The sequence below is a fragment of the Onychostoma macrolepis genome, chromosome 01, assembly GCF_012432095.1.
Source record: "Onychostoma macrolepis isolate SWU-2019 chromosome 01, ASM1243209v1, whole genome shotgun sequence".
In the NCBI taxonomy this organism is placed as follows: Eukaryota; Metazoa; Chordata; class Actinopteri; order Cypriniformes; family Cyprinidae; genus Onychostoma; species Onychostoma macrolepis.
The window spans coordinates 3,235,521-3,261,940 of NC_081155.1; the positions used below are offsets into that span (position 1 = coordinate 3,235,521).

Below are 26,420 nucleotides of genomic sequence, written 5' to 3' on the forward strand. Positions count from 1 at the left end.
CTTCTCGCTCCAGCACAGAAGGAGGCGCTGTAAGATTCTTCAGCTTGAGTAAACATACCATAGAACAAAAGAAAGAAGAGCTTACAGTTTGAACCCTCAACCGGTACGTGTTTTTAATGTGTTTTACACCATTTACCAGATTTGTATGTACTTTTATGTTCGATTTATATTATTGATCTCTTTATGGGATTGTTGATTTTTGTATGTGTATTGATTTGATTATGTAAATTAAGCTTCTCCCCTCGTATCTCGCTATTTTGTGCCGAACGCTCAACGAATTTATTAAATACAGTCACAGAATGTTAATGAAGGAGATTACATGTCATACAATATCTTTATATATCCCTGCTTAACGCTGGCTCAAAAATGATACTAACCATAAACACCTAAACACATTTCCTAATGTTCTCCGAGGTCGAAGTCATATTTATTAATAGATCAGTTCTGCTCTCCTTCAGAATCGTAAACAATCATTTTGAGTTTAATTCAGTGTCGGTAAATGCGTCTTTTAGTAATCGGGTTATTCTTACTATTCGGTGCAATTTCAGCTTGATAACCTTCCATAAAATTGTTTAAATTTAATCATTTTATCTGAAAAAGGGATTGTTACACTATAAGAAAAATATATTGGTCCAGCTCAGGATATGATTATTTAATAATTTTTCACGAAATTCCTCACATGTGCAAGGACCAAATGTCCACCCTGTTACAGGACATTCTCATCTCAATTAACAAGTGTTTTGAATGCACAGTTAGTGTAATGTTTATATTGTTTAAGAGCTAAAATGTTCCTCTGTTTACTCTGCAAATGTATTTTAACAAAGTGTTCATAATCGGTATTTGTATTTGTAATAAAAGTATTTGTATTTTTTGAGACAGCGTAATTTCAACACATTTCTTTTACAATTAAAAACAATTTTAATGGAATTTTAGAACCATTTAAACTTATTTCATTTTACCATTTCATTCCCTACAAGTAACCACAAAGATATACATAATATTTTTTGAATGTATTTTAGTAATATAAAAAAGCCCCCAAAAAACAAACCAGGTAACAGGGTGGACAGAGGGGGAAACAGGGGGGAGAGGACATCCCAGATAGCACACGTACGTCTGCAAGATGTCTGTTAAAGATCTCTTGATCTGGAAAGCATCTGCTGTCTACAAATGTCTGACAGACGTCTTTCAGATGTCAGTTTTACATACATTCTAAATCATAAACATCTAATAGACGTCTATTTGGCATCTAAAAGGAAACGTCCTATAGACGTATTGCAGATGAGCAAACACCCTAAAAAATACGTCTTGCAGATGCAAATGCAGACATCAAATAGACATCTCCGAGATGTACGTGTGCTATCAGGGATAACAGGGTGGACATCACACCACTAAACAACAGTATATTTCAACATGTTGCTTGATACACATTGTCACAATTTACAATCACTACAACAGATAAATGGTTCTGTATATAAAATGTATAGGATATAAGGCCTATTATCACATTAAAGTAAGTTGTTCTTATACCTATTATTATAAGATCTAATTTGTTATGCTTTCCCTTTATTAGGCTACAAAATAGGTTTATCTTTGTATTTTACTATTGAAAGTTTATAGTTTTAGAGAACATTATTTTGCTCTCTCTCACACACACACACACACACACACACACTAATATTCCTATCGTTATGGGTTCATGCCATAGGCGTAATGGTTTTTCTGCTTTACAAATTGTATTTTCTACATCCTTACCCTAACACTACACCTAAATCTACCCCTCACGCAAAACTAGTTTTAGATTTTCAAAATGCAAAACTGGTCATTTTAGGTTTTCAAAACACTTAATTCTGTATGACTTGGAGTATAAGCTGTTTTCCTCATGGGAACCAAATAAATGTCCACACAAGATCAAAGATTACTGTTATTACTATACACAGACACACACACACACACCACACAGACACACACACAGCACGTAGACACGAACACACACACCACAGAGACACACACACATTGAATGGCAAAGTCAAGATCATTGATTGCAGTTTCTACCTAATCAACAAACCTGAGTTCTAACACTTTCTCTCTTGTCTTCATTCCTTTATGTCCTTTCTCCACCTCCCCTTCTTTTTATTGAGGTATATCTACCTTCTTTCACACTCTCAGAAATAAAGGTACAAAAGCTGTCACTGGGGAGGTACCTTTTCAAAAGGTACCATTTTGGTACTTTAAAGGTACATATTAGTACTTAAAGTGTACATATTTGAACCTAATAGGCACAAAAGTGTACCTTTTGAAAAGGTACCGCCCCAGTGACAGCTTTTGTACCTTTATTTCTGAGAGTGCAGGGAGTGCATCACAATGAGCCCTGTTGCGTTGCTGCTTTTCTTCAGCAGACAGCAGCGCCATTTCCTGACAAATACATGCATACTATTTAAGCAACCCTTTCTTTTAAATGCATAATAAATTAATTAAGTACCAATACATGCTTTAAACCCTTTTGTAATTTTTACATCAAATGTTACAATATGTCCACCCTGTTACAGTGCAAAACAGTAACAGGGTGGACAGTAACAGGAGGGACATTTTATGCTAAAGTCAGCTATTGCTATTCATGTGATAAACGACAGGCTAGTGCGTAGTGATCACAGAGGAAGATTTTTTAACCTGCTTATTAACCATATTTTCAAAATTACAAAAATGATATACATGTTTCCATTAGAAAAAAGCATAACAGTGTGGACATGTTATGCTTTACCACATTAGTGAATCATTATAAAACACTGGAAAAAGGGTGAATTAAAGATGGTTAATTACTCTGCTTCTTGTAGATAGTTTGCCTCCAAAAAGTGTTATACTTCCTGAGAATTGTGTTATTAGAGAAACATCCAAGGGTCTTGTTCAGAGGGTCTTTTCATCAGAGTAATGGGGGGACATTCAATTCAGGGACACAACATCTTTTAAAGACTTTAAGCATTAAAAATGTAGAAAAAATATATATATTTAGTTGAGGAATATTAAATAAGAATATACAACAATATTGAAAAAATTGGTATTTGTTTGATTTTTATTACTTGTATTTGTTATATAGTATATATTACTTATATAATTTATGCAAGCTTACTTGGGGACATAGCATTGTAGCCTACTTGCACTAAAATAATAATAATTTTTAATTAATACATTTTTAAGTACATATTTATTGTGTTTGATTGTAGAGGGGCAGTAACTTTGTAAGATTAGCATTCAGAAACAAGTCTTAGCCCATTTTTACACAAAATATACCACATAATGTCATGGGGACTCAAATGGCATCGAATGCTAGGAATGACCCAATCATGATGTGTTTGTGTTCAGATGTTGACCATGAAAGCGCAGGTGGATGTGATCTGCTGTAAATCAGTAGGAACTGATCTGTCCATGCTGGATATTGAGGATTTAATCACAGAAATCTGTCAGCTGAAGAAAGAGGTGGCGTCATTGGAGGCAAAGCTGAGAGAAAGAGGAGAGGTTTGAACAGCTTTCATCTTTCACTTCAATCACTGTCAGTTTGTTCTGTGAAAATGTAACTTTTAATTTCTAATTGAGTCCCCCAAGTCAACTCATGATTACAGTGTCAGATTCAACTGATATATCTCGTTTTCTTCACTCTCAGAATTCGGTCTGGAGTGTCAGAGATCAGCCCACAGAGCAACTCTCTGATCAGAGATCCGGAAACACACAAGACTCAGAGCTCAGCCTTAGTTTGCTCTGTTATACTGACGCTCAGGAGAACATGTGTGACAGCCATGGATCTGTTGACCAAAACTCCACAGAGTCTCTGGGGTCTGACTGTAACGCTGGAGAACAGCAGATGCCACAGACGCCAATGAAAACGTGCTCCGTCAAACTGGTGGACTGCAGGAATTCGAAGGAGTCGAGAGAAGAAACCACTGTGGAGAAAGTACAAAGTGACAATGATGATGATCATGACGTCAATTGTGATGATGATGATGATGACTTTAATCCCTTGGGTATGTTTCTTCCTTTAATATATTATCTAACTGGTGTATCAACAAATGGTTTTACATGGTTTACAAGCCATAAAGTTTGGTGGTAATTACACATGTTTTTTGGCTTGTATGTACAATGTTACTTGTAAGGACACTCCCTGACATAATGAGGTTTGAGAGCAGGTTTAGGGAGATTTTTGGGTATATCACAATTGACAGCACTAACAAAGAATTATTTTCAGAATATATTTGCTTTCATGTTTTGTGTGTTGGGAACACGCAAGTCAAAGTTAATAGAAATATTACTTTGTTCCTCTCAGGTGAAAACACCAGTTCATCTTCTGATGAAGAAATGGCCTCAACATCCAAAGAGCAGCCGACGGCTAAGAATTTTTCCTGCGTCACCTGTGGGAAAACATTCAGGAAACATGGAAATTTAGTGAGGCATGAGAGAAAACACTCAGAACCGAAAGAATACACCTGCAAGAGATGCAGCGTCAGCTTTCCTACCTTGAAAGAAAGAAGACTTCATTCAAAAGAGCACAGCGTGAAGAGGGAGTTTCGTTGCGAGCAGTGCGGGAAGGTTTCCTTCTCTTCGGGTAATTTGAAAATTCACATGAAGACGCACACTGGCGAAAAGCCTTTCCACTGCAGCGAATGCGACAAGTATTTCAGCACCAAACAATCTCTTCTTGTTCATAAGCGAATCCACACGGGGGAAAAACCGTACAAGTGCCCTCACTGTGAGAAAAGATTCAGAGATGGGTCCCATTTCAAGACACACATGCGTTCACACGCCAGCGAGAGGCCTTACCAGTGCAGCGAATGTGGGAAAACCTTTAAGCAGCCCATTTGTCTAATATCACACCAAAAAATACACTCTGAGAAACTGCACCAGTGCACACACTGTGACAAACGATTCCGTCAGATTTCTCAGCTGAAACGCCACGCGAGAATGCACTCAGGAGAGAAACCGTACCTGTGCTTTCACTGCGGGAAGAGCTTTTCAGATCCAGCTCATTTCAGAGTGCATCAGAGAATTCACACTGGAGAAAAACCGTACCAATGTAGTATTTGCGGGAAGAGTTTCCGTCAACACACCAACCTACTGAAGCACCAGAGGATTCATACCGGAGAAAGACCGTTCAAGTGTTCTCACTGTGACAAGACGTTTGCTCGATCAGACGTCCTGAAGATCCATGAGCGTGTTCATACAGGAGAGAAACCTTACCGCTGCTCCATCTGCGGCGAGAGATTCGCTTATTTAGGGGGTTTTCAGACCCACCAGAACAAACACGCTAAAGAACAAACGGCTCCAGAATTGTCATAGCGGCTTTCATTGGTCAATCTGGAAACATGACTTATTCAGCTCATCCTGAAAATGTATATTGAGTTTTTAAAGGGATAGTTCACCCAGAAATTTTGTCATTAATTACTCACCCTCATATCGTTCCCAAACCGTAAGACCTTCGTTCATCTTCAGAGCATAAATTAAGAGATTTTTGATGCATTCCGAGAGCTTTCTGACCCTTCCATAAATAGCAAGGATCCTTACACAAGTCTCAGAAACATAGCAAGGAGATGCATTAAAAATGCATTAAAATATCTTAATTTGTGTTCAGAAGATGAATGAATGTCTTACGGGTTTGGAACGACATGGGGGTGAGTAATTAATGGCAGAATTAAAATTTTTGGGTGAACTATCCCTTTAATGCCAGTAGGAGGCAAAGTCACATTGAGCTTTCATGTGAATTGGGAGTAGAGATGGACTGAATGTTGAATGCTGTGATTGTAGTCGTGTTTGACAAAGCAAGACAATGATGCTGTAACTACACCATTCTGTGGGCAAAAGCACCTATTCAAAAGTAGTTGTATATTTTAACCTTTTTTTCCAAAGCAACTTTTAAATCTTTTGAATAATTTTATGATATTATAGCAGATGTTGGCCAGGGGAACGTACAATAGACGAGCAACTGCTATTGAGATGAATGGGACTACAAATGGATAGCTTTCTGCAAGTGTATTAGACCTCCGTGATATGCACTAAGAAAGAAATTATGGGAAAAAAATGGAAATCATTGGTAAATGTTATAAATTGCATGTAATGGTGCGTTAACTTGGACATTCTGAACATATGTTGTTTTGGAAACGGCACACACAAGCCCTGGAACCAAGGTAATAATGTTTTAATATTGCTATTATTTTACGACCAGAATCAAGCAAATATGGGTCTGTTAAATGGTTATGTTAATTAGAATCACATTAAGCTTTATATTCTACACCAGGGATCCTCAGATCTGGCTCGCGAGATCCACTTTCCAGCAGAGTTTAGCTGTAAACCAAATCAAACACACCTCAGCATGCTAATGAATGTCTTCAGGATCACTAGAAAATCACAGGTAGGTGAATTTGGAGCTAAACTTTGCAGGAAAGTGGGTCTCGTGAGCCAGATTTGAGGATCCCTGTTCCACACACACACACACACACACTCTCTCTCTCACTCTTGTGTGTATATGTATGAAGAAGGTTGGATTTATAGTTAAATAGCAATTTTGAATAAATGTTTCATTTACAATTTATTGGATGCAACAAACATACAAAATAAAAGGGATGTACTTTTTAGTCGTGCTGGTTATTATTTTTAGATTAACAACCATTGCTCATTCTTAAATCAGTTGAGGATGAATCATTTGTATTAGGGAAGGAGGGACACCTTGTGGTTGGAGTATTTCACATACAGTCAGAACAGCAGAAAGGGCGACGTGACGTCTACACGAGGAGGAATGCAACAGTATTGGAATGTTTTTCTAGTTTTTAGGAAATCTAAAGAACCTGTAATGTCTTCCTTGGAGCTTGTCTTGTAGGCGGAACACAAGACAGGAGATCTACAAGTGTAGAGAAAGAGCTGAAGACTAGTAACAGTTACAGAGTAACAGTCAGCTAGAGATTGACTTGCTTGGTAATTTCATATATCGCGAACCTTCAAAAAGCATACAAAAGTGCATAAAACATAGCTATTTACGGTTTCCTGAAATGGAGATGAAATGGGCACTTCTTTTGGGTGAGTAGACTTTGTTTTACTCTGTTCACGTGTGTGTGAATGTATTTGTGACATACTTAAATTGGATTAGTAGTCCTACTTCTGGGAATATGTGTGTCAGAGACCGTAAGAACATTAATGTGTGTATGTTTCTCGTCGATTTCCGTCGTTAGTAATCTTAAACCATAGACATCGAGCGTGCTGTTAACACCAACGTATCGCGTTCATTCTCTAAATGCACCAACATGACACAAAAAAACAATGGATTGTAAGAATGATAACGACCTAAGACGAAATGATTGTAATACTGTGCGTGAGTTTTTTTTTTGTTTGTTTTTTTTTCGTAAAAAGTGAACCACCCACACGGATCCAGCACATTCACGATCGTGAAGGTCTGACTCCAGACACACCTACAGATTTTTTTTTTGTGTGTTTCCCAGATTTTTCCCGTCGTGTCGTAGTTGCTTCATTTCTGCCCACATGAGAGTGGAGGCCAGTGCAAACATGTCCCTCACAAAAAGTCATGAAGATGTACAAGTTCTGTCGTGAGCATCTGCTGCATCGATGAAAATAACCAACTCAGAAGCAGCTTGACTTTTTGTTTAAATATCTTCATTTAAATGTTGTGCAGAATGAAATTCAGAAGAATGCCAGTTTATATAAATATGATGATTACGGCCATAAGGATCAAGGTTCAACAATTTTGCTGTCTGCCCTTGTAAGAAAACAAAATAGTTTGTCAAAGTGGCAAGCAAATAGCACGATAGCAGTACATATTTTGTTATCTTTTAAAACAAATGAAATGAACGCTTAACTAAACCTTCTTTGTATGCAGATATATAAGTTTAGCAAAGATTAACAATATTTTTATGAGGCAAAAATCTGCAATATCTTACCACTGAATATTAGTTTGATGGATCTCCGCTTCTCTCTGTCTTTTGTACGCTTTACATCCCTTCAACCAGATAAAGTCGATCAAATGTATTCACTTGAGATGAATCAGCAGGCGATTAAGAGGAATAACCGTTAACTTTTAAGTATTTAGAACGCGCGAAATCTGTAGCCTAAAGGCCAGGAATGTAGAGCGCGTGCGGATGAAAAGCGCAGGGACAGAGAAGAAGCGCAATTGTATAATCTTTGTATGTTTTTTTTTTTTTTTCACAACATTGTTCGATTTATAACGTTCATATCATCATTATAATGCGATTTGACGGCAAATTACATGCCCATTCAATGATGTTAAACATGTAAAAATTAGTTATTCTTGAGCAGTGTTGGGCTAGTTACTCAAAGAATGTAATATATTACTCACTACTAGTTACTCCTTTCAAAAGTAATATTGTTACTTTACTTATTACTTTCTGGCAACAGTAATTAGTTACACTACTAGTTACATTACTTTTTCTTCACGCCCCACAGCAGTTGTAACTGTGTATCTTCCACATAAAATTCTTCTAGAATGTTACTAACAACATATTTCTGCCTCATCATTTGACCAAAATCCACATCGGATCGCAGTCAGAAGTTATTACAAACACTCAATAGTGATTGATAGTGACATTCGAGTAGAAGTGTTGTATTAATCTCATTAATTGTCATGTGTAGCTTGAAGTAATTTTTCATTTACCCATATGCGATTAAAATCCTAATGTTAATATTTCCTGGTCACAACCATGATATGTCAACACCATCTTCCAATTTCTGAGGAAATTATTTGAAATATTTAGATCATTTTATTCTCCTGAAGCAGGATCCATTAGCATCTAGCATCAACAGGAAAAAACAAAATGGCTACTACATGAACTCTATTTATTCTGTGAAAGAAATGCCAAATTTGTCAACACCGTCAGATTTTGTGTCCCAATAATATATCTAAATACTTAAATGCGACTCTTGAATAGAAGCTTTATAAACAATAACATACTCACTGTTTGTTGTCTTTGTTTTAATACAGTAATTGATTGATTCAATGTATTTGAATTGTTGGTTATATGTGAAAGTGTAATCTGTCTGCTAATATGAGAATGTGATTTGAGATGTTCAAAACATATTGAATGCTGTTAAAGATAAAATTGAAATTATATTACACAGTCCAAGGTAAAAAGCACATTTTGTTAAAAAAAGAGAAAAGTTGTTAGGTTGTATCAAAGCATATTTCAGCATATAAAATACATAAATGTAGTTTCATTCGTCTGAGGTTTTATTTTTTTAATTTTGCACCGTTTTGTCCCACTTCTCAAGAATGACTGAGTTGTTCAAATATGGCTGTGTGTTTTCCTTTCGCCTCCCAGGTCTCTTTCTGCCGTCATGCAGTGGATGTGCCATTGGATATAAATTTGTTAAAAGCAAATGTGTTGGTAATTATGACCTACGTTAATTATGAATTATGTGGTTTGATTGGATAGTAAATGTTTGGTCTGTATGTCACTCAAATAAGGGAGTTTGTGTAGCTGTACACAACAGCTGTTCTAGTTACACAGGACCGTTATTACAGTTAAAATCCATCTTTCCTGATTGCACTCATATGTCTGTCTCTCTTTCAGATGAGGATGAGTGTGCTGTTTTCCCGATTGTGTGTGGCGATCACGCTCAGTGTACAAATACAGAGGGAAGTTACTTCTGCACCTGTAATGAAGGGTTCAAAATGAGCTTAACAGGAACATGTAAAGGTACGAGAGAGGATTGTAGGATTGAGGAGTTCACCTCACCATTTAGCACAATTTTTAATCCAAAGTGACTTACAAAATATTGTAAAAAGCATTCTGTTATAAAAGACTCTATTTTTGCACATCATGTTGACTTTAACTTTATATATATGACGTGCGAGAACTCAATCAGTTCCTACATGTGTATTTGCCCAAATGGGTACCAGCAGATGGGCAAAACAGATTGTGAAGGTGAGCGCTATAATACTGTCACGAATTCAAATGAATAATATTAGCTGCTGCCATTAACTCATTGATTCTGTTAAGACATACTTACGTTTTGCCCAGGTTGTCCATTCCAATTATTTTTCTCACAGGTTGAGCATTGTAACAAATTATTTAAAAGTAGTTTAGGGTATTTTCATAAAAATAATAAACAAATCTACATGACAATCAGTAATGACAACCAGGTTTTTGTTTCACTTTTGTTTTTGTAGTTGCACACACAAATATGTTACATGATTACATATTATTCACACAATAGCAATAAATGATTTAATAAATTCATTGATTCTCCCTATTTTTCATCTTTTAAATTTTCCTTTATAAAATAGCCTACCGAATATATACATATTATATATGTATATATAGTCCAGTTTTGTGGACATACACACAAAGATCAGTCATTAGTCAGGTGGCAAAATAATTTGACCCCTGGATTTACAAAAATCATTTCAGGTTTAAGAAGGGTTTCAGCATTGCATCAACTACTGATGAACACATTCATTTTTATTAGCATTATTACTCTTGTATTATTAATTATTAATTATAACTAATGAAAATGCACATATTCACGTTATGTCTTAGTTACATGTAATGCAGGCATTCCAAAGCTTTTTGTCACCTAAACCTTATTCACTAAATATATTTGCTTTAAGTACCCCTGAGATTTTAAAATATATATTTCAGTAATTAAGTATCACATTTGTATGTTCACGGTTTCTTTGAAGTTGATTAATGATCACATGGCATGCAAGTAAATTAAAATATTTCATCTTTTTTAGTAGGATAAGTGTTTTATTTAAAACAAACACTATAGAAATACAAAGACGGTTCACTCCTATAATTACGAATGGGAGAAACTGCAACGCACAAAATGGAGGAATAGTCCCACCTTTTAAATGAAAGAGACAAATTTCCCATAGAAACCTTGGGCATGTTCAAGCTCAAACCTGTGCGCAACGTTTTGCTACGGTTTCCGGGTTGAATGACATGTTTCCTCGAAACGATGTGCAACAGGGTTTGAGATACGTTTTCTCATCAGCAGCAACATGTATATAAACCACGTGGTGTTATAACAGAGCAGAACCAAGAGTGAAAGACGAGAAGGTCCCAAACTGACTGGAAACTTTAGAGAAAGAGACAGAAATCTATTTTAAAAGAGCTTCTTATCAGACAGAGAAGAGCTGAGGAGGAGACCACATTCACTTAGGATTTAAGTCGCTTTGGATAAAAGCATCTGCTAAATGACTAAATGTAAAAGTAAATGAACGTGAATAAATAATGCATAAATGAGAATATTAATAAATGAAACTGCTTAGTAAATTATTATTTTTTATTTAAACTTGTGTCTGTAACTTTATAGTGTTTTAGGTTGTGCCCGACAACACCCATCAGATGTGGCCACATTCATAACATATTACTTAATTTAATCATTTAAAGTATAATTTGGTCTGACAGGAGAGTTTTTCATATGGCTGGATGGATTTATAGATTTATAAATGTATGCATAATTATACCGATATTGTTTTTTTCTTTGTCTTCATCAGGTCTGTTCCTGCAGTCTAGTGAATCTCGTCAATGTGGCGTTGGATTCAAATTAATAAAAAACAAGATTTGTGTTGGTAATGAGCTCCTTATGTGTTTTAATACAATATGTTTCTGTCATAACACACAGTTAAAGGTCTGTGTGTCACTCAAAATAGGGAATTTGTGTATCTGTAGTTCTCTTCTAACGTTGTAATGATGTTTCCTTTCTGATGGTCTCTCTTACAGATGAGGATGAGTGTTCAACATCGAATCAGTGCGGTGATCACGCTCAGTGTGTAAATACACCTGGAAGTTACTACTGCACCTGTAATGAAGGATTTCGGTCAGCAACAGCCAACTTCACAGCAGAAAATGGACAGTGTGAGGGTACGAGAAAGAATTATGGGGATAAAAGAGTCCACTAATATGATTTAAATACTATAATTAATATCCACTGCTTCCCCCAACAGATATCAATGAGTGTGTTGAGAAAACACGTGAATGCACAGGTGATATGGTGTGTGTGAACACCATCGGCTCGCATAAGTGCATCTGTCAAAGGGATACCGCCCTCGAGAACAGACTCAGGATGTGACGGTGAGTGTCCTCAATCGTTCTGCTTTTCATTCGACTGTTGATCAAAGCAAAGCTCATCATTATAATCAGTTTCAGAAATGACATTTTCCAATGCTTGCCTTCCAGAACAGAATGAGTCTTTACTGAAATGGTGCATTTTATAGTGTCAGCTAGTTAAAATGGTGTTTAAATCCATACCTAAATACTCCTAACATAGATAAATATTAGATAACGGATAAAAAACTGAAATATATAGCCGTCCAACTTCTGTATGGTGCATTTAGCATTTTTAAGCATATACAATAAGTTCACAGAATGATGCAATCATTAACAAAGTTCACTAAGATGTTTCCACATGAAGCTGATAAATGTGTTTTCCAGCGTAAGACAGCTGTCGTTGTCTCTCTAACTGCTATCATTTAACTATTTTATGTGTGATCCTGTGCTTGTGTCTAAATAAAACGCTCTTCTGTGTCTGTGTCTGTGTCTGTGTGTGTGTGTGTGTGTGTCGGCTGCAGATGTGGATGAGTGTTTGTCCTCAGTGTGTGGAGTTCACAGCAGTTGCACTAACACACCTGGCAGTTTCTTCTGCATCTGTTCTCCAGGGTTTCACAGACATGAGAACAACACCTGTACAGGTGAGCATTGTGTCCTGCTGCTGCTAATAATACTGATCTCAACGTCAGTCACATCAAATATATGTCTAATCATGTGCAATTATGTGAAAATGAGATTAACAGAGACACTTTTCCCATCTTTTCTCTCGCAGACATCAATGAGTGTTCAGATCCAGATGTTTGTGGCACAAATGCCGACTGCTTCAATCATCCAGGCGGCTACAGCTGCAAATGCCACGAGGGTTACAGTAACTATGGCAACAACCAGTCAAAATGCATCGGTGAGAATTACAGCATTATTGGCTTCATTTTAAATGCACTGATGCATGTTTAGGTTGTTCTGTTCATTATGCAGCAGCTGCTGAGAATCTTATAGAAGTTAATTAGTGTTTTTTTGCTGTCAACTGTTTGATTATTGTTTTATCTTTAATGTGGTTGTGCACAGAAATGGACTGTGATCAGTTTGAACCCAAGTCAGATGGAGACCACACACCGGAGAAGGTAAAATGTGTATTGATGTATATGATTATTATTGTTAGATATACGGTCAGACTCATATTGATTTGCGTTGGTCGTCTTCTAGTTGAAGCATTTGATGTCACTGTTGAAGAGCAGCTGTGAGTCTCTGAATGATCCACGTGGAGAACATTTCACTGGAGAGAAATTGCTGGAGGTGAAACACACATTGCACGATACAGTATATATTCACATAGTAGTTTGTGATCATGCACTCGCTCAGGGGTGAATGAACATCTCTGATTTATTCCACAGAGCTTGTGCAGTTCCTCTGACGAGCTGCTGTCGGATGGAAACATCGCTGATGGGAAGATGTTGAGTCACTTTCTGGACGCGATGGAGAACAGCGTGCGTCTGATTGGACCTCAGCTGAGAGAACCTGTGACCAGGATGGAGACGCACAGCACCTGTGAGAAACCGAGTTTAGATACACTGTGGCACTGAATGGAAATATTAAAATTAAGGCATTTTATTATAAACATAGATTAAGATTGAAAGCAGTTGTTCTTTATGATGTGAATCGCAGTTGCTGAGGTTGCAGTCACACGGAATCAGACTCCGCCCAGTGGGCGTGTCACTCTGAGCTCAGACTCCGCCCTCTTCAGCACCAGCTGGGAAACAGTTGTAGGGGATTCATATCCAGGTACAAATACACACGTGCACAAATATGTACGTATGAAACCATCAGCACTTTCATGACGAGATGTAACTGCTGTTTTTCGTTAGGTTTTGCGTTTGCGGCTCTGGTCAGTTATAAAGATCTGAACTCCTCCAGCGATCTGCTCCACAAGATGAGAAACAAGAAATCAGACGATAAAGAGAGAAGTGTCACTTATCAACTCAACTCTAAAGTGGTGACGGCCGTCGTCAGTAATGCAGAAACCAAACAGCTGTCAGAGCCGGTGAAGCTCGTCTTTAGACACGTGGAGGTGAAGATACTGACACATCCGCTTATGACCAGCACAAGATCTCGCTGGAGACTGTTACTATTAATGGTTCAACAGTGACAAATGAAAAACTACCATGAAAATGTGTGTTCCCTGTTTGAAAATCCAGGATAAACTGGATTATAGCTGGTTGATGAGCTACTTCCAAAAACCAGCGTGAAGTGTACATTTAAGCTGGTATGACCAGCTGCTTGTCCAAGTTGGTCTATCAGTTTGAGCCAACTAAAGTCCAGTTTAGACCACTAGAAAACCATCTACAATGTTCCAGACTTAAGGCCCATTCACACCAAGAACGATAACTATTCATAGCTTTCAGTCACGTGACCGGCTCGAAGACCTGCAGGGCAAAACATCCATAGAACTGCAGCACAAGCCTGTCAATTTTCCATGTTTCACAGCCGCAAATATTTAGATCACTTCTCAAAAGAATAAAACAAAGGTATGTGAACAAAATGCAAGTTTTGGCCATTTGCAAACGATATTAATCAATATTTCAATCATTAAACAGTGCAACAAAATGTTGTAAAAACACTTAAAGTGCCTTAATATATTTAAAACAGAAATATTAAAAGATCAATTTCAGTAATCACCATATAAATGGTGCATAGTTTACACAGGCAAGCAGATGAGGCCAGAATATGAACGCAATCCACTTAATGGTTCAGTGTTTTCCTTCTAATGGTTTTCTATGGGAAATCATTTAATGTGAAACTTTGCACGTTGTGTTTATATTCTGGGTTCATCTGCTTGGGTCCATACATCATCAATGAGGCGTTTACTGAATTTCACCTTTTAATATCTGCGTTTTACTACATTACTACTTAATGCAATCTGCGTAAAATAACTGTCTGTCAGTGGAGCAAAGCTTCGTTCCAGGTGGGCGTTCCTAGAAGGGTGTGACTTCACGTGAAAACTATCAATAAAGATAACTATATTGTCATACACACCAGTAGACGATATCGTCTGTTTATTCTAAGTGCATGCACGTCTGCCACTTTAAATTCTTGAGATCGTGATAGCAGGATTGATGCTGATTGGCTGTCAATGTTTTTTATCGTTCATCAGCTGGAAAAAAAATCGTTCTGAAAGTGATTCCAGCGTTATCATTTCTCTTTGCCTTTAATCATTATAGCTGTGGTGTGGACTATTGTTTTAATACTGTGAACGATTTTTAGACCTATATCTTTATCGTTATCTTTATAGTTATCGTCCTTGGTGTTAACAGGCCTTTACACTGGATTTTCCAGCAGAGTTTAAAGAGATTGTTTCCTGCCGTACTAAAATGCATTTCCAATTTAGAATTTTTAATATGAATTTACAGAAATTTATAAAATATGACTAGGAATTATAAAATGTCTAAAAACATACGCTTTGTGTACTCTATGCTGATTACTTTGTACACAGAAGCAAGGCATCATCAGAAGCGCTGAACTGCGCTGGTTTATTTGCTGCTCAGAGAAGCATTAACTCTTGTGTGAAGGCAGCTTAGTTCTTTCCTTTTGTGTTAGTTTCCGACATTTTTCTGAACTTTTTAGGCAGGTGTTCACATGTTCCTCGTTTCCTGAACGCTTTCTGAGAATCTTGTTCTGTGTTGTTCAGGAGAAGGCGGAGTCTGGGGGCGTGGCTTACTCCTGTGTGTACTGGGATGAGACGGAGGGGGCGTGGTCTGGGCGGGGCTGTGAGAGGGCGGAGTCTAACAGCACTCACACAGTGTGCTCCTGCTCTCATCTCAGTAGTTTCGCTGTGTTAATGGCTCTCTATCCTGTCCAGGTACATCTTTGAAACAGATTTCACATATTTAAGATTTCAGATTAAATAACGATGATATTCATCCCTCTGTTTTTTTCTTCCTCTCCTCCAGGACTCGTTTGATTTGGTGTTGATCACCCGTGTAGGTTTAGCTCTGTCTCTGGTCTGTTTATTTCTCTGTATCCTGACGTTCCGGTTCTGCCGCTCCATCCAAGGAACCCGGACCAGCATTCATCTCCATCTGAGCATCTGTCTCTTCATCGCAGACCTCATCTTCCTCTGCGGGATCTCCAGCACGCACAATCAGGTGTGTTTGAGTGCAAAAACCCCAGTTAAGAGGGAATATCCTCAGGACATTCCGGAAAGGTTCTCCCAAAGTTATGAACAAACATCCTTCCAGTAACAGTAATTAGATTAGAATAGATTCAACTTTATTGTCATTACACAAGTACAGGTACAGGGCAACGAAATGCAGTTTAGGTCTAACCAGAAGTGCAATAGCAGCAAGTGCAGGATATACAATGGTTGAATAAGTGCAGGACAAGGATATGTACTGAATATATGTATAAATATATATAGAAAGATGGTTATTACTATAAACAGAATTTACAGGTGAATATGTATAGTGAATAAATATACAGATGGCTATTACTATAAACAGAATTTACAGGTGATATGTACTATCAATATAATATATATACAGATGGCTATTACTATAAACAAGGTGTAAAAGTGCAGTGGAAGTGATTGCATATTACAATTAGACGTACGATGCAAAATGCTAATGTAAACATTGATAATGTAAATAACAGTCGGCAGTGCAAATAAGGCCGATGTGAGGTAGGAGAGAAGAGTTAACAATATATGAGGAAGTGGATCAACGGGGGTTAGAGTTCAGTAAAGAGACAGCTCTGGGGAAGAAACTGTTCTTTAATCTGCTGGTCCTGGTCCGGAGGCACCTGAAACGCCTGCCGGAGGGCAGGAGAGAAAACAGTCTGTGGGCTGGGTGAGAGGAGTCCTTAAGGATGCTGCGAGCTCGATGCAGACAGCGTTTCCTCTGGATGTGTTCGATGGCAGGTAGTGGAGTCCCTGTGATGCGCTGGGCAGTTTTCACCACCTGCTGCACCCGGTGGGTTTGTAGTCACTGATGGCCTGAATGCCCTGCCACATGCGTCGAGGGTCAGAGTTGGAAAAGTGTCCCTCTATCTTTAGCTTGTAGCAGTGCTTGGCCTTTTTGATGCCCCTCTTCAGGTTTGCTCTGGATGTGCTGTAGGCTTGTGCATCTCCTGATCTGAAGGCAGTGTTGCGTGACTTCAACAGGAGTCGCACTTCCTTGTTCATCCAAGGCTTCTGATTTGGATATGTAGTGATCTGTTTCTGGGTTGTAACACTGTCAATGGTGATATTGATATGATCCAATACAGAGGAGGTGTAAGAGTCAATGTCTGTGGGAGCGCCACTGGTGGCTTGAGAAGCAAGCATACTCCAGTCTGTGTGTAGAAACCTTTCCTGAGTGTGTAATCTGCCCCGCAGGCCACACCTTGATGGTCTTCACTGATGGCTTCACACGGTTGATGAGGGGTGCATATTTGGGGTGAGGAACAAAGAAAGGTGATCTGACTGTCCCAGGTGGGGAGGGGTGTCGCAACGTAAGCTCCAGCCATGTTTGTGTAAACATGGTCTAAGGTTTTGTTTCCTCTGGTGTGACAGGAAACATGCTGGTGAAACTTGGGTAGCACTGACTTTAAGTTTGAGTGATTAAAGTCACCTGCAACAATAAAAGCCGCCCGGTGATCAGTCTGTTGTTTACTGATGGCTGCGTGAAGTTCTTTCATAGCAAGCTTGGCATCAGCATCCGGGGAATATAGGCTGCAGTTATAATGGTGGAAGTGAACTCCCGCGGTAGATAAACGGTCTACATTTAACCATGAGAAACTCAAGGTTAGCTGAACAATGACTCCCAACAATAGCAGAGTTTGTGCACCAAGCTTTGTTAATGTAAATGCACAATCCACCACCTCTGGTCTTACCGGAGCCATCTAATGTTCTATCCGCCTCGAGTGTGTGGCGCCCCGCTAGCTCAATAGCTGTGTCCGGTATTCCGCTGTTTAACCAGGTTTCCGTGAAGATTAGGACGTTACAGTTCAAAAGTTTCTTGCTGTGTGTGATGCTGAGTCGGATCTCCTCCATTTTGTTCACTAGCGACCGTACATTGGCAAGGAAAATGCTGGGTAAAGAGAGCCGGTGTGGTGTTAGCCTTAGCTTAGCTCTCAGTCCTCCGCGCTTCCCCCGCCTTTGTTTATGATCTCGACGCCGCCTGCGAGCACTTCCGCCCGGCCGGGTAGGGTGCATAGCCTCGGGTGTCCTAGCGATCTCAGGAAGGAGTCGAAGATTGTCCTTAAAAATGTCGGAAAATTCGCAAACCGATATCCAAAAGCTCACAACGGGTGTACGATGTAAAGGCACAACTGTTCTGCACAAACAGGCCCGAGATGAGTAAGAAAAATACCGCAAAATTGCGAAATCTGGAGAGACCCAGAGCCTCGCGATGTACTCACGCCGCCATGTTGGGAACAAATTAATAGAACATTTGTTCAAAGTTATCTGCTCTTGAATTATGTTCTCAAAACATAAGCACAAAACATGTTTAACTGATTCATTGATCATTTGTAAGTGGACGTTACTACGTATTTTAGAATAATATTGTGGAAGGAACACTCGACAAGGAGAACTCGGGTTTTGTGGATTTTATTGACAGATAAGTGAACCCGTGGTCGGTGATAGCGTTCTTGGTTGTGGCGGTGCTCTCGATCGTGTTCAGATGCGGGTGAATCAGTGCGGTGCTCGTGGCTGTGCTGATCGGTCACCCACTGCTGTCTGGAAAGGGATGGAGAGAGAGAGTTAGTTTGCTGTCTCATGTAGAGGCTTCTCCGCTTTCCTCTGTGAGCATGCTGCTTAAGTGCAAGCAGGCTGACAAGCCGCAGGTGGGGCTGATCAGCCCGTGATGAGCTGTGAGCAGGTGCTCCTCGTGAGTTTCCAGGGCAGCGCTGATGTGGACTTGGGACGCTCGTCACACTTTCCCCCCTAAGCGTTGTCCTGGCCTGTCCGAATAATATGGTGTTAGTAGGGGTGATATAAGGGGTGGGAGGGGAGTGATCTCCGACAAACCTGTGAAAGCTGACCAGATCCAGGAGAGGCCTTCCGTGCTGGAGTTGGCTGCTCCAGCCCGATGTTGCACCTCAAAGTGGAAGTCCTGGAGTGCGAGGAACCACCGCGTCACTCTGGCGTTCGTGTCTTTAGCTTTAGCTCGGGCTATCCATTGGAGGGGTGCGTGGTCCGTAACGAGGGTGAACCTCCGGCCCAGGAGGTAATCGCGCAGCTCCAGGACCGCCCGCTTGATGGCCAGAGCTTCCTTCTCCATGGCGGCGTAGTTTTTTCCGGCCGGGGTCAGCTTTCTGCTGATGTAGAGGACGGGATGCTCCTCACCTACTTGAACTTGGGACAGGACGGCTCCAAGTCCTGTGTCGGAGGCATCCGTTTGTAGCAGGAAGGGGCAACTGAAGTCCAGGCTCGCAGGACCAGGCTCCGAGATAAGCGCCATCTTCACCCTTCTGAAGGCCTCTTTTGCTTCGGGTGTCCAGCACACCTTTTCTGGCTGCCCCTTCCTGGTCAGGTCTGTCAGGGGGGCGGCTAAGGAGGAGAAGTTAGGGATGAAACAACGATAGTACCCTGCCAACCCCAAAAAAGCTCGTACCTGGCACTTCGTGCTGGGTTTCGGGGGAGACCGGACTACTTCCACCTTCTTTTCCTGGGGCTTGATGAGGCCCTGTCCGACCTGGAAGCCCAGGTACTTCGCCTCAGACAGACCTAGGTGACATTTTTGGGGTTGGCGGTGAGTCCAGCCCTACGCAGCTCCATTAGCACCCTCCGCAGACGGTCTAGGTGGTCTTCCCAACGCTCGGAGTGGATTACCACGTCGTCCAGGTATGCCGTGGCGTACGCCTGGTGGGGCAGCAGCAAGATGTCCATCATGCGCTGGAACGTGGCCGGAGCCCCGTGTAGGCCGAAGGGAAGGGTCCGGTACTGCCAGTGCCCACCGGGGGTGCTGAAGGCCGTTTTGGGTTTGGCCGTTTCGGAGAGGGGCACTTGCCAGTATCCCTTTGTCAAGTCTAGTGTAGAGATGTACCGGGCCCTTCCGAGGCGATCGAGGAGCTCATCCACCCGAGGCATTGAGTACCCGTAGAAGTCCGAGATTTCATTTAGGCGGCGGAAGTCGTTGCAGAAGCAGAGGGTGCCATCTGGTTTCGGTACCAGGACGATAGGGCTGGACCAAGGGCTGTTAGATGGTTCAATCACCCCCAACTTCAACATTTGTTGGATTTCTTCCTGAATAGCCTGCCGACGAGCCTCTGGGACTCGGTAGGGCCGTTGCCGGATGATGGTTCCGGGCGGCGTGCGGATCTCGTGTTGGAGGATCTGGGTCCGCCTGGGAGCCAATGAAAACACATCGGGGAACTGACCGACCAGGTGCTGCAGCTCCGTCTTCTGAGCCGCCGACAGCTGTGGAATAATGTCCACCACCACCGCCTCCACGGTGGTGAGGGCGGCGAGCTGGTCTGACAGAGAGAGGAAAAAAAAAAAAAAAAAAGGTGAGTTGCAGGGAGATCACTCGTCGGTGTTACCTCCACTAATCTGCCCGCATTCTCCACCAGTGTGGCAGGGTGGAAGGAACACTCGACAAGGAGAACTCGGGTTAAAGCCCTGGAGGGTGGATTTTATTAACAGATAAGTGAACCCGTGGTCGGTGATGGCGTTCTTGCTTGTGGCGGTGCTCTCGATCGTGTCCAGATGCAGGTGAATCCGTGCGGTGCTCGTGGCTGTGCTGATCGGTCACCCACTGCTGTCTGGAAAGGGATGGAGAGAGAGAGTTAGTTTGCTGTCTCATGTAGAGGCTTCTCCGCTTTCCTCTGTGAGCACGCTGCTTAAGTGCAAGCAGGCTGACGAGCCGCAGGTGGGGCCGATCAGCCCGTGATGAGCTCTGAGCAGGTGCTCCTCGTGAGTTTCCAGGGCAACACTGATGTGGACTCGGGACGTTCCTCACAATTGGAAAAAGCACTCTAGTAATCTTTGTTTTATTTATAACTTTTATTTATAGCCATGTACAAGCTAAACCTAAATGTAGAAGAAAAGTATTGTTACATTTGTGTTTATAATTTAAAATAGTACTTTTGATGCTATTACATACAGAATGAAGTGCATAAAATAAATGGTACATAAAATGTTGGTGTGTTTAATACAAATTTCATGTTTATTATAAGCAAACAAGATAATCTAATCCCATACTGAATTGAAATTGTAATATTTCACTCGATTACTGTTTTACCGTATATTTGGTATAGTTGTATAAAAATAATAATTATATACAGTGCGATTTGACATTTATCAAGTATTTTACAAAAACCATTCAAAACATCTAAATGCCACTTCTGATGCATCTTCTGTGTTTCCTCTGCATTGCAAAGATGAATTTTATTGTTACTGATTTCATTTGCTTGGTAACAGCCCAAATGTCAAATATTCTTGTTCACTGATTAAATGTTAGAATTTGATTCAAAAGATAATGGATACTTTTAGAAAAATGGCTTTGTAAAGGTAAAAATCTATTTAAACTTATTGGAAAAGATTAATTTCTATCGGTGTGAATTGACCAGCACACAGAATATGAAGAACATCATTAAAAACCTTTGGAGGTAGCTGTCCACTGCAGTCCTTAAGATACCAGCACAATAACACACTCAGCAAAATATTGTCTACTTATCATTATCAATAATATCCCGAGAAAATATTGAGATATTATTTTTTTGTCAATATCGCACACCCCTAGTTGGGAATACACAGTGCTGGGTAGATTACTTACAAATTGCTGATTACAAATTACAAACTGTAATCAGTGACGTAATCAAGATTACTTATTTTAGGTTATGTGTTCTGATTACTTTTGGATGAATTTGATTACTTTTGACGCAACTTGTTTTTGAATGGGATTATTGTTATAAAAAAGATAATAAAAAAGGAATAAAACATTTGACCATTAACCGACATTAGAGAGCATGCAAATGTGTTGCAAAAATCTCTGCATCACAGAAAAATGAAAAGAGAAAAGAAAATTGTACTATTGTGTTAGTGTAATCCACAAAAAAAGTAACTGTAATCTGATTATGAGTGTTTTAAAACGCATAATCTAATTAGGAGTACTTCATCTAAATTACATGTAATCAGTTACTACCCAGCACTGGTAATACATAAACTAACACTTATTGTAAGCAAACAGGAGAATGATGTGAGGTGTGTTTCTCTCTCAGGTAGCGTGTGCGATTGTGGCCGGTCTGCTTCATTTCTTCTTCTTGTCTGCGTTCTGCTGGATGCTGCTGGAGGGGGTTCAGCTCTACCGGATGGTTGTGCTGGTGTTTCACACCACATTAAAACATCTCCACATGTATCTGGTGGGATACGGAGTCCCTCTCGTCATCGTCATCATCTCTGCCATCGCCTTCCCAAAGGGATACGGCACCGAACTACAGTGAGTTTCTGCATCCAGCGCTGTTCAGCTGTAGAAGGGTGTCTACAGTCACTAGGCGTTATATATCGCTCTTGTTGCTTTTATCAGTAATTCATATTTAGTCTTCAGAAACACTCCTTCAGCTGCCTCATGGTCAAACATCAACTCAGGAGCTGTAAATCCAGTTGAATCATTCACGGAGTCTTTGACGCAATACAATAATAAGGCCAGTGCCGTTCCAGTTATAATGTTGTTGTCATAATGTTGTTATCTTAACCCTCACTGTCAGGTGACGTATTTCTGTGCCTGCAGTGACTGTAAATGACAAAGTAGGAGGAAGAGACTTATAGGAGCAAGATCTTATCAAGATTCGTCAGTTATAAACTTCACTCTGACGCAACTTTCTGTGGAAGAGCAAAGAAAGTCAGTAGGGCATGACGGAATGAGGGCAATTGTCATTATCAGATTATTATCATTAACTAAAACTAAATCTAAAACCTAAAAAAAAATTCTGTGCATGAAATAAACCAAAATAGTACATAAGAAAGTAAAAAAATTAACATTTTATTTCGGCTTGTAGCATTTTTCACTTTCATTTAATTTAAGTTGAAGTACTTAAATAAAACTAAACCTGAAATAAATAATTAATTAAAAATGACAAAAACAAACACAACAAAATTACTAAAACTTTACATTTCAAATGGAGAATATTAAAAACTTATTCAAATGATTAATAAAAACTATATTTAAAATAAAAAAGACAAAAACAACAAATTTACTAAAACTTTAAAATGAAATTTAAAAACTAATTTTAAAATATTAATTAAAAACTATAATAGCATATCAAGGACACCAAAATAACACTGGATGGTGCAAGTTATAATACAGTCAGAGTGGGATGAACTAGTCTTTTGTATATTGTGGCATGTAATTTTCTTATCTTAATGTGTGTTCCAGCTGTTGGCTCTCTCTCGATCGTTTATTCATCTTGAGTTTCTTTGTGCCCGTCTGCATCGTCATGATCCTCAATTGTTTTTTCTTCATCATCACTGTATGGAAACTGGCCCAAAAGTTCTCCAGCCTCAATCCAGACCTCTCCAATCTCAATAAGATCAGGTCTGTGTGTGTTTTGATCCCAAAATAGATTGTCAGTCTTGATTTTTATTTGTATTTTTTTCAGTCAGTGGTTTTGACGAATTATATTTGGTGTGTAGGAGTTTCACGGTGACCGCCGTGGCTCAGTTGTGTGTTCTTGGAGGAACGTGGATCTTCGGTGGCTTCCTCTTCCAGGAGAAAGGGACTGAAGTCATGCTGTACCTCTTCACTATTTTAAACAGCCTGCAGGGGGCGTTCATCTTCATCATGCACTGCCTGCTGTCCAAACCGGTACCTAACCAACACCACATGACTCAGAAACCGCATGGTGACACGACTCACTCACTGAACGTTTGGTAACAGTGGTTTGTTTTAGACTTGACCTCTCACAGGATTTCAATGGTTTAAAGTAATAGTTCACTTAACAATAAAAATTCAGATATTGTTTAGTCACACTTTTCGGACCACAAAAGGAGAAATTTGCAAAATGTCTCACTTGTGCTTGTCCATGTAATGGCAGTGGAGCTTCAAGGAAAAAAAGATGCAGAAGTATCTCAGAATGATCGCATGTGATTCATGCCATATACTAAGCAATCTGAATTAGCGGTTGGCCGATATTTGGCGTTTTTAAATTATCGGCATTGACCGATAAGATTTCCAGTTTGGCCGATAAGTGTCAGAAGCTTTTATTCAGACAGTGACGGGACATTTATTTTGACAGCACTAAGAAAGACAGCATCTGAGCACGGATGCAAGCATGATCTTTAAATCCTTGATTTCAAAACGTGCTGGGCTATATCCAGTTTACCGCCGTGTCGTTATATTCATATCATATTCACTCTACTTTAAGCATATTCCCAGTGCTCAATTATTATTATTTATTTATTTTTACCAGATTACTGGGTGAACTGTTGGTTACAGCATTTATTTCCTTTTTATTCATGATTAAAATTATTTCTTTATTTGTGAAAAATACTAAATTAGGATTATTACCGATTTATTTTTTGTCAAGATCTAATGATTAATTTTATTAATTCAATACAATAATTTTACAATCAAATTTACAAAATGTATATATAAAAAAAGTAAATATAATTTTTACATTATGCATGTTATTTAAATAGTGTAACATATATATCGTATTTTTATTGGCCACCCTGCTCTTAAGATATCAGCAGTGGCATTGAGTCCATATAAGCTGCGAGTGCTCTGCATAAATCAGAACAAAAAACATTGTAGCTGTATATTTTCATGCTTTCTCAAGCAAAGCAAGTTTTGAAAGTCCACTGAAAACATATCTGGTCATGTACCCCATGTTGACAATAACGTATATCTTCAACGTTGTCTATTTAAAAAAAAAAAAAAAAAAGTTTATAAAAATGTATATAAAATATTAAATAACAAACATCAGGAAAAAAAGAGTAAACAATAAAATCCTCAGAACATTTTGAACATTCAGAAGATTTTATTTTTAGGCTGCCTTTGTTTTCAGTATGCTTGTTGTGTCGCTTAGTTAAAGTCGTTCTCTGATTTTATCGTTGTTTGCAACTTTACTTGGCAATATTTTAAAGATATTATTATTTTGGGTATTTTGCATGGTCTGTTATTAGTAGTAACAGTAGTGCTACCTGGGTGGGAGATTTAACTCCTATTCATTGGGAATAATAATAATAAAAATCATTCAGTCGATGCAGAGACATATCGACTGAGTGAATTCCCCATCTCCCCACCCTCTGAATATTACATATCATAATGAAACTACGTGTAAACGTTAATTGGCGGTTTTTACTTGGAAAAGCAGCTATATGTTTTTCTAGCATTCAAATAACTGGATAAACCTGAAATGATAGAAGAAGGATTGGAGATGAATTTCATTTAGAAATAAGGCAGGAAATGTGCATACTTTTAAAATCGACACCAGCCATGGTGTTTCTCTCTTTGTGTGTCCTAAAAGCCGATGAGGAGGGGGATCTTATTCTTAGCACTCAGCATACCCGGTTAAAAAAGTCACCGCTCGCTACTGGGCACTGGCCATCAAAACTTTGTTGTTTAGTCAAATATCATTTATTTTGCATGTTGTTGCCCCCTTCAGGTCAGGACGGAGTATTACAATCTGTTTGTCCGAATGTGTCCACACGAGAAGAAAGTGGAATACAGTAGCAGCAACAGTCAGGTACGTTAGTGTGTGTTTGAGTGTTTTGGGCATTAAAGCAGCGTCTGTGTCTTCAGCTTCTTCATTCTTCCTTTGACTTTTACAGAAACCTCTACGGAGCGAGGACAGCACAGGAGAGTCGCACATATAAAGCACTTGTCATATCCTGATTTTACACACTTTTGAACACTTGAACGCTTTCTGTGAAAATGAAGATGGGGAGTCGTCAATTGGTCCTCCTTATTCCTGTCCAATCAGAAGATCTGAAAACTGCTTTCCATTAGTAATAATACTGATATGGAATCATCATACGGCATATGCATTACATCTTTTTACAGCCTGTCATCTGAACAGCTTAAACAGATCACACCACTAAATGAACAAAATTATTAGGGTGCTTTGGTTTTTCTTTGTTGGCTGTTGTGCAAGTAGAAAATCTTACATTTTAATTATGCAAAAAATGTCACAAAAACTAAAAAAAAAAAAAAAAAAATAGAAGTATGAGAAATGAAAGTAAAACTAGTTTGGTTTTAAACAGTAGAGAGCTTATTGTGATGGTTTTAAAATGCATAAATCTGATCTCATCAGAAAGGCTGTTATTGTAAAGCTTAATGATAAAGATGTTTGATGTTTGTATACTAATATTTCCTGAATTTATTTTGATATTAAAATGTATTTTTAAAAAATCACATTTTCCTGTAATTATGCTGATAATCAAACCAA

At 39.2% G+C, this 26,420-nt stretch overlaps 2 protein-coding genes and 1 long non-coding RNA gene across 3 annotated transcripts; 2 read left to right on the top strand and 1 right to left on the bottom strand.

Annotated features, from left to right (window-relative positions):
• Positions 1 to 6,614, top strand: LOC131542992 (zinc finger protein 501-like). The gene is made up of 4 exons (XM_058780143.1): positions 1 to 103; positions 3,358 to 3,510; positions 3,656 to 4,013; positions 4,313 to 6,614. The coding sequence occupies exons 2-4, from the start codon at positions 3,358 to 3,360 to the stop codon at positions 5,320 to 5,322; spliced, it is 1,521 nt and encodes a 506-aa protein (XP_058636126.1). The 5' UTR covers positions 1 to 103; the 3' UTR covers positions 5,323 to 6,614.
• On the bottom strand, positions 3,807 to 8,300 carry LOC131543166 (uncharacterized). Its single transcript, XR_009271855.1, has 3 exons — positions 7,929 to 8,300; positions 4,299 to 4,397; positions 3,807 to 3,932 (listed from the first exon to the last, which is right to left on the bottom strand). It is a non-coding gene; the product is annotated as an uncharacterized LOC131543166 (long non-coding RNA).
• Positions 6,742 to 26,393, top strand: LOC131543112 (adhesion G protein-coupled receptor E1-like). Its single transcript, XM_058780346.1, has 20 exons — positions 6,742 to 7,053; positions 9,324 to 9,389; positions 9,576 to 9,701; positions 11,507 to 11,581; positions 11,733 to 11,873; positions 11,957 to 12,070; positions 12,569 to 12,700; positions 12,832 to 12,960; positions 13,125 to 13,180; positions 13,263 to 13,352; positions 13,451 to 13,604; positions 13,722 to 13,838; positions 13,922 to 14,124; positions 15,742 to 15,912; positions 16,004 to 16,198; positions 22,254 to 22,471; positions 23,408 to 23,566; positions 23,665 to 23,836; positions 25,638 to 25,718; positions 25,804 to 26,393. The coding sequence occupies exons 1-20, from the start codon at positions 7,026 to 7,028 to the stop codon at positions 25,846 to 25,848; spliced, it is 2,472 nt and encodes an 823-aa protein (XP_058636329.1). The 5' UTR covers positions 6,742 to 7,025; the 3' UTR covers positions 25,849 to 26,393.
• Positions 26,394 to 26,420: the final 27 nt, after the last annotated feature.